At 42.6% G+C, this 9020-nt stretch overlaps 1 protein-coding gene across 3 annotated transcripts; it reads right to left on the bottom strand.

Annotated features, from left to right (window-relative positions):
* Positions 1-5346: 5346 nt before the first annotated feature.
* Positions 5347-7586, bottom strand: gltpd2b (glycolipid transfer protein domain containing 2b). Of its 3 annotated transcripts, XM_068744951.1 has the most exons (5): positions 7517-7586; positions 6919-6921; positions 6369-6427; positions 6081-6250; positions 5347-5947 (listed from the first exon to the last, which is right to left on the bottom strand). In XM_068744951.1, the coding sequence occupies exons 1-5, from the start codon at positions 7584-7586 to the stop codon at positions 5347-5349; spliced, it is 903 nt and encodes a 300-aa protein (XP_068601052.1). The 3 variants fall into 3 exon arrangements, with proteins under 3 accessions (XP_068601052.1, XP_068601051.1, XP_068601053.1); XM_068744950.1 differs by lacking the exon at positions 6919-6921 and having other exon boundaries at positions 6081-6277; XM_068744952.1 differs by lacking the exon at positions 6919-6921.
* Positions 7587-9020: the final 1434 nt, after the last annotated feature.

The following is a 9020-nucleotide window of genomic DNA, read 5'->3' as shown; positions in this document are numbered from 1 at the left end:
GTTCACTTCGTCCGCTCGTGAAAACTACTGTCTTCATCTTCTGCAACATTGCACATACACAGAAACAAATGTCAGTGTTCACGCCCTTTATAAGATTGTTTAACCCCCCCCCTCCCCCCCTCCCAGGTTTGGGGGCTGAGGGGGGGTGTTTTGAGGTTGTGTGATGAGCTCAGGCGAGAGTAAAGGAGTGGTAATCCTGTCATTATTTCTGTCTGTGAGCTTTGGGACAAATTCTTTTTGTACATTAGTTTGAGGCGACTTCTATTTATACTGCATGACCAAGTAGAGGACGTAAAGGACGTAAAGGACGTGTTTTCAAAGTTTGCAAGGATCAGCAACCTTATCGCATTATTGCTGCTCGGCGGTGCCAGCCGGGGTGTCGAACCTGTCCGGTGGAGGGCCGAGAGGCTGCAGGTTTTCTTTCCAACCATCTCTCCAGCAGCTGATGTCACTAATGAGTTCCTTCTCTCAAATTGGAGAAGGTGTTGATAATTTAAATCACCTGCTTTAGTAACCGGCTTGAAGGAAAACCTGCAGCCTCTTGGCCCTCCACCGGACAGGTTTGACACCTATCCCTCTATATATAACGATACACAAGTTACAATTCAAAATGTGTATATCTACAGTATTTATATATCATAACCGTATATCAGTACATACATTTTTGTTGCACTTAGATGGATGGATGCAGAGATGAAGCCATTTTTGCATGTGTGTGTGTTGTCTTTAGCGGGCTATGAGGGCAGGAGGCTCCCATGTCCGACCTTCCTGCTGAGTGTGAAATAAAGGTTTCACTAAACCACTGACCACCAGGAGGGACCCCATCGTAATCTACCAGGCCTCAAGCACACAAAGTTTGTGTTTGACACAGAACATACAGTTAGATAGGCATCTCCAACAGAAGTGTGTGTGTGCGTGTGTGTGTGTGTGTGTGTAGGTGTGTGTGTGTGCGTTTCATTCAGCTCTCATTTCATATTGTAGGTCGGGAAGTTGCATACAATGTGCAATATTCATTAAGAGGCATGCATTATGAATGTTTGAGTCCGTTCTTCACATACGAAAGCTTTCATGAAATAATAATGATTATGTGGGTCATTTGATATTCACACTGGATGTTTGACCTGAAAGCAGACTGATTCATAATGCAGGTATCAACTGAAGTACATTAGGAGACTGTCATGTTTGAGATATTTGATTTCCATCCAAACTCAGTCAGTTTATGATTTCACAGAGTTTGCAGGCTTCCAAACAAGCATCTGAATATCAAACGAAAACAGCTCAAATTATTCTCCTGCTGTGCAGTGACATTAAATGCTCCCTGTGCGAGTGGATAATGTTATTCCTAAATCTAACCCAACAGCTATTTGCTTGTTTCTAAATTTGTAAGTATAATTCAGAAATTAACCTTAACATTTTTTTTGCATGTTTTGCCTCTATTTTTTCCAATCAGAAATAGATGCCATTATCAGATTTTTTTTTTTGCCCTGCACTTGAAGTGTGTTTTATTTGTGATGAGTTGAATTGATTTATGCACATTATGTACATTGTAGAACATTTGTGTTTGTATCCTTCATACCCATTGCCATCCTTTACAATATTCATCCAGGATTTCAAAGTAACTTTTCTTTTCAAAGTAATTAGAGTCTTGAATATGTAACTTGTTAGTGCAACAGCGTTTTGTTTTGTTTTTTAGGCCCATAGGAAAGTAAATCACACTGGATTACTTATTCTGCCACATAGAAAAATGTAATTGTAATTTTTTTTAAATAGCCTTGCCTGAATACTCTCTGCTGGACCTGAATGCAAGGTCATTGCAATAACTGGAGAGATTAGACCTGGATTTGGTGATCGATTTTAGTAAGGAAATTGTACGAAACAGTTTATTGGCCTGAGAACGTTGTGGAGTCATTGCTTTTAAACTCACGTTTTGTGGCACAAAATTGTACCGTTGTGACTGATCCTTCTGTGTCACTGCAGCAAATGTGGAACACAAACATCTGTTCATTTACTTTTGTGTCTGGATCAGATCCACCACTTAATTTCTACCAGAGCAATGTCTGTCTCATTATCCTTGCTAAAAGTCTCACACAGAACTAAACAGTCCCGATTTTGCTTAAAAAGAAATCAAATTAGATGTAATGATGTGTGTCAGAAGGGTTGTTGTTGTTGTTTTTGTTTTTGAAGGATGCACTCAGCAGTCATCTGAGCCTTTTTTGGTTCTCAATACATTTACTAACTCGCATGCATTCTGCTCTGGCATTTCTGCAACGGTCACTTCATTTCACTGTAATCCCTTAATCTGGGGCTAATCCAGGGTTGGCATACTGAATTTCTTTGCCCTACTTTGTTGCTCCTCCTCCTTGTGTCAAATGGCCAATTCTCTGTCAAAGTGCTCATAAAGCAAGTTTTAATTATTTCAAATACTTACATTCAAGCATGTCCCTCAGATCCAATGCTCTTAACACAGCACGGATTAAAATTCAATGCGTTGCTTCATCACCTCCTCGGATCATGTTTCGCCGATGAGCATGGGACAATGAGTTCTTTGACCAAAGATCTTCTCGACATTTTGAATTCCATCTGTTAGTGCTGCACTGAAATCCTCGGCAGCCAATCCGCGTAAAGATAAACATCCTGTGGTATTTAAAGGCCTACTCTGACGTAATAGTACTGCACGCACAAAAGGAACGTTTCACCACAACTCAACAGTGCCTCCTGGTGGACAGTCAGTGTTGCTCCCCCCTCAGTGTCGCAGTGTTGTTGCTTTCGTCTCCATTTATCTGTTTACCAGTGATAATTTGGAGATTTCCTCTAAAAAGCAATATATTTATTTATTTGTCTGTATGATATATTTATTGTAAAGGCATTAACAAAAGCAGTGCAACATGTATAATCAAGAGCAAGAAAGAAGAAGAATGAAAGAACGTACAGATACTGTATTGCTTTCAGGCAAATTTTACCAGTGTGCATTGTCATTAATGAAGGGGCATAAAAAGCTACCGTTTTGTTTATAAAAGAGTATTTTTATTGCTATTTTGTTGTAAAGAGAAGAGAATGTATGAGCTTGGTTTTCATCTTTAACTCAACAAATGGCGAGATTGGTTGGAGATTTTTTTTGTTTTAAGTACTTTCTATACCCTACACTCCTAAACAAGATCACAAAACTCTGGGATTGACTGGATTAATATTAAGCCTATTAAAAACAATTGAAAGTGCAGTGAATACATCAGAATGTGCTTTCAGAGAACGTCCAAACAAAAACCTTCAGAAACTTATCAGAACAAAAACCAGAAAGAGGACCAACGTCAGACTGAGTCCACTATTCGTGTTTCAAAGTAAGAAATAGCTCCAGCACACCTCATTATACTCCCACCAAACCCCTCATGTGAATTCACACTTGCCTAAAATATTGGTTCAAGGAACAGTTCAAAAAAGAAATCCATGACATTTGTTGCAATACTAAAGGATGATAATTCAATTCTGGATCTTAATTTTATGCTCTGACTGTATGTATATTTTTGCTCATGTTTATCGCAAAAACAAGATAGAAAGATAAAAAATAATAAATGTAATTTAAAGGAACACAGACTCACATCATTTTTGGCTCTATCATTCCCGTCATCTTTCCTAGGATTATAAATGAATGAAGCAGAATGTAATGCTGTCTGTGTAGAGGATGGAAAGAATCTGGCCAGGGCCGAAAGTAGCACAAGGCGGATATAATCTGATGAATTGTAATCTCATTCCCAAGTAATCCACGCGGCCGCCGGCACCAGTGGATGCAAGTGTGAGCCTGTGCACGGATGTTTGTTTTTTTTACAAGGGAAAAGTAAAAACAGGAAAACACAAGTGTCATTTATCACGCTTGACCTTAGGTAAACTTGTGATAATCTCTGTACTTAGTTTCCATAGGAGAATGAAGCAGCATTAAATACATATAGTAACATGTCAGTCTCCTGATAACGGTCAAGGGTCAAAGATTAAAGTTCAGGATGGGTTCTCGAACAATCATTATTTGTGCATAGTAGAAAAAAGTAAAATAAGGCTAATCACAGAAACACAATTTATTTTTATTGGACGTTTAGTTGTTTTATGCAGCATTAGAGGCATTTGTTGGTTTTGCCTGCATTGCAGGAGTCTACTACGCGCATCACATTTATTCTAATCATTAATTAACTGCAATATGGTTTGTTATAATTAAGATCTAGTATCTAATATTTTCTTATGACCAAACTAATATCAGGAGGGGGGGGGGGGCATTTCTTCGACTTCATATTTCATTTATAAGTATTATTATGATACCACCACGATGTTAGGAGAAGTGGATCCTCTGCTGGATGGTGGGTAACATTACACAACTCCAAAGTCAAAGTTGTCGCGTTACCGAGTCGGACAACATCAGGAAATATGCGACTAGTTCAGACATGGGCAAACCCAGGCCCGGGGGCCATATGCGGCCCGTTGGTCTTTTTAATCCGGCCCGCCAAACTTGTCCAAATGATATCATTAAATAAAATTGTATTATAATTAAACCTCATTCATTTGACCTTTTCCCTGTAATGCTACCTGTAAAAGGCCAAATCCTTTAATGCAATAGCTTTCATGTGTCATCTGTATTAGCTCACACAAATACTCCATCCATCTGTTCTTGGTTCGGCCCCTCTGTCAAGTTTTAGAACCTATTGTGGCCCGCGAGTCAAAAAGTTAGCCCACCCCTGGACTAGATTCTCTTTTCTCTTTTTTGTTTTTCAATCTTCAATTATTCAGGCCTACAGTTTTAAACAAAAATCCACGTTCACACGTCGCCCTTTGTTGAGCACGTGCTGATTGTGTGTGTTGAAGCACTTCTATTCCGAATAGATCGCGCTCACATTTCAGCACTATAAGACATTACCCAGGCAGTAGAAGCCTACCAAATCACCAAATACTGTCTAGAATTTTCAATACAATTTTGAATGTGGAAAAACATCACTTATTGTTAAGGTGAGGTTTAAGCGTGAACTGTGCAATCTGATGCAACCCACTGTGATACACTCTCAAGAAGAGCATAACAAGCTTCACTATGTGCTGTGTCTGCATGATTGTGTCCTTTTTAACTGTTTGTGTAGTGAACAGTGTCTAACATAAACGCATTGTCAGCTGCCTCATAAATGAATCTACCAGAGATATGATCCCATAAACGCCGATCAGCCACATCTACACACTGGATGCAAACATTCTGTCTAAGATTGTTGGCACGGCACTTTGGTTGGGAGGAAAAATACAGCACTTCTCTTTTGTATGATAACAAGGATCTCATGACGACTGAGGCAAAGGTTGTCAAAACAGTAGCGTTTCAAATGTCCCCTAAGGCAAGTCTAGCATGCCGTGCTCCTCCAGGGCTCTCTGCGTCCTGTTGTAAACCTCGCCTGTCGCTTGAACCACTTTGGTGAGAACTCTACTCAGGTCCTCTTGATTCTGCACACACAACAGCCTGAAGAAGAAATTCCGCTCGGGCATGGCGATGAAGGCAATCTCGGCGGCCCTGCGGACAAACCAGCTGTGGTGCTTTGCCAGGGTGATCTGATAGGCCTCACGGCACAGCTCCGAGGGGCTCTCCAGCCGGCCGGCCGCCGGTATCTCAGCCAGCTTCCCCAGAAAGAGTTTCAGCCAAAGCAGGGCCCGATGCAGACGCAGAATGGTCCGGCATCCAGAGTCCGTCTGGCGCTCAAAGTCTACGAGTCCTTGGTCCAGCTCCATCCGGATCATGGAGCGAACAGAGTGGTAGCCACCAGAGTCTGGCGGTGACTCGGCCTGCTTGCCCACAGGGTTTAATGAGAGAACCCCCGGACCCAGCTCCGCTTCAGGGCTCTTTTCTGCCAGCAGGGCCAGTTCACGGATTATAGAAGTCTTGCTTTGTATCTCCTGAGATATCAGCCCTACCATCGGACCCAGAGCTTCCATAAACCTGGAGGAGCAGCACAGATTGGGATGAATCGTCTCACAGAGTCCACATTATAAACAGGTAAATCATCTTATTCTTTTCAGCGGACATTAAATGAATCTCTCTTGCTCTGATCAGATTTATCTGACGGCCTTACTTCACAAGCTCGTCCCAGCTGGAGAGGTAGGGCTGCAGCAGGACGTCGGAGGTGGACGCCGGTGCAGCCAACAGGTGGAAGACCAGCAGTGACACCTGGAAGTTCTGACCGGGACACGTCTCCAGGACCCCGGTCCCTTTAACCACATTGCTGTTGTTCAGCTGGTGAGGCTGGGGGGGGGGGGGGGGGGGGATAGACTCAATAAAATTAGCCATCTGCTTAAGAAAATCATCCTTATGGAGGAAATGCAGAGCGGTAACTGCATTGTGATTTGCTTTGTGCTCTTACGTTGTTCTCCTGATTGTAAGCTTTTAGACAAGATTCCCAGTGGTAATCCAAACCGCCCTCTGCAGCGGGACATCGGAAAGACAAACAAGAGAACAGTCGGTTTCTGTTTGGAGCGATGTTCCCTCAGAAACAGACACTTCTGAGGTACTACAGTTTAAAGTACAAAATATTAGTATAGAAATGTATTTTCACAGGTTTAGCTCGAAGGTATTGGAACAGATTGTGACCAGTTGAACTCTGAACTCTCCTCATCTATTCTAAATCTCTCCGATTTTGGCCACTGAAAATGTAGCAGAAAAAAAAGAGGGAACCAGTATTCAGTTTATTCATTCTCGCCGTGCGTCGGTTTAAAGTGATAAAACTAAATCATGGTCACAAATATTCAGTTCCCGTTCTTAAGGTCCCTGAAATGCCAGATGTTTTAACCTTGTTTGACCTCACATTAGAGACCGCTTTACATACAAAAGAAACTGCACATCTGGTCCACCAGTCACAAAGTCGTCGAACTTTCTGTCAAGGAGCCATCAAATTCGCTCAGTTCAGATGAAACCTGCTGCCAGTCGATGGTGTTTCTAACTTGATGGTTTCCTCCTGTAGATCTAGAACAGTCAGAAACTACACTGAAGTTTTCTGGTGTTGCTGAGGACGAGGCGGAGTTGGCTGTTCTCACCTCTGCCTGAAAACCTTTAAGTTCTCTTTGCAACTCTGACCCACATCTCTCTAAATCTCAGAATTGAATCCAAGCTCAAGAAAAAAAGATCACATGATCGGGGCTGAACTTTGTCACTGCAGTGTGCACCAGTTCCAACAGAAGGCTCAAAATCATTTCATGGAGTTCGGACAAAGGATTCTTTCTGTTTTTTCCCCAGATGTAACAATTCTTTACTCTGTGAATAATAATTTTAGCTGATCTGACTCAAAACAGCTCAAATGCTCTCTCATATTCTGAGCGTCAAATCGCATAAAGTACATCTGTCATGTTTTGAGAGTCCTCTTGGTGATGCGATCATCGTGCCTCATTCTGGGGGCCACTTCCCAGTGTGACACATTCCGTATCTGGAATGTATGCATTTCAAACAAGAAGGGGATTGTTGGGAATAACAGTACGGACTGCACACACACACACACACACACACAGAAATACTCACGGAGCCACAGGGAACCGAGAAACAGCAGCAGGACTAGGATAGCTGCAGCAGCCTTGCTCTTTACTCCCATTCTGAAGTCCAGTTTTGGGTCTGACGCTCCCTCTGTGTCCCGATATTTCAATTCCTCTGTCTCCCACGAGTCCTTATCCCCTTGCACTGGCTGACACCAGAAACACTCTAATGACCCTCAAACCTCCCATGCTCTCTCCCAAAACCCCAAATAAAAGCTCTCTCAGTCAATGTGTAACTCAAAGTGATCTTCTCCCCCCCCCTCAGCTCGCTGCCACAACCACATGGGTGTCGTGGCTCCTTCTCCGTCTTCTGTCTTTCTTTTACTTTTCTTGATTGGCGTCTTCTCCCTGTCTAGCCATTGTTCTGCTGCAGGCCTGTGGCCGTTCTGCTCGGTCTGAGGGTCCAGAGATCAGAAGCCGCTGGCTGATAAAGCAGAGGCGGCTCAGCTTGTTCGCTGCTAGAGCCCTTCTCCACCATTCATCTTCTAGGTGTGCGTTATATTCCTGTTCCGTTTGCGTAAACACTTGCTCCCTCTCCTCCCACCACCCACTCTCTCTCTCACTCTCTCTCTCATTCAAACATATCATTATGAGCACGTCCAGCGCCGGCACACATTTCTGAGAGCACGACGTGGACTAAACGACCCTCCCCACCCTTTTTATCCATCGTTGCTTTATTAAAGTCGTGACAACCCAGCAGCGATAATGATTGAAGGCAACCTGTACCTGGTGACTGAACAGAGATACCACATTCATGCTTGTCAATGAATAACAAAGTGGGACGAAGCGAACCCTGGCAGGCAGTGCAAACGGAAGTCAGGAAGATACCGATTTGTGATGATCTATTTACAGACATAAGAAAGAAACCCGTAGATCCGGAACAATCAGAATGTAAAAATAGAATTTCCTCTGTCTTGTTCATTTATTCTCTAACTGGTATCACGTTAATGGTAATTATTTGGCGACTTAAAGTCTAAAGTCTGAAACAGAATCCAGTACGAGAGAGTTCTTGTGATAATCACTATCAGCGAGTCTTGCTGCTGCGGCGGGGAGGCGGACAGACATTGAACTCCACACTAACACCAAGCGCCATGTGTGCTTGTGAAGACTTAACAATGGTATTGTTTGTAGTGGAGGAGCGGGAGAAAGTGAAAGCATGGGCGTTAATGATTTGGCTGGGAGGAGCCGGTCATGAGGCTTTACTTTGGGCAACCAATGGATGAGCCCATTTGAAAAATGCAGCAACTGACAAGGGGAGACTGAATCCCCCCTGAAAGCACGTGACCCTTTAAGAAGGCTTGAATTGATACTCAACACAACAGGTCCTCCCTAAATGGTCTAATTAAATAACATGTGTTTCAAATTAGATTTAATTATTATAAATCTATGCTAGTTGGATTCCTCTTGCATACTTGCACACTACTAAAACACATGGAATGAATACAGAATATAGAGTCTGTAGATTCAACCGCAGTGTCAGAATTCTACTAATT

The sequence above is a fragment of the Brachionichthys hirsutus genome, chromosome 10 (assembly GCF_040956055.1).
Source record: "Brachionichthys hirsutus isolate HB-005 chromosome 10, CSIRO-AGI_Bhir_v1, whole genome shotgun sequence".
In the NCBI taxonomy this organism is placed as follows: Eukaryota; Metazoa; Chordata; class Actinopteri; order Lophiiformes; family Brachionichthyidae; genus Brachionichthys; species Brachionichthys hirsutus.
Note: the sequence above shows the minus strand (reverse complement) of the source record. Positions and strands in the feature narration are given on the sequence as shown.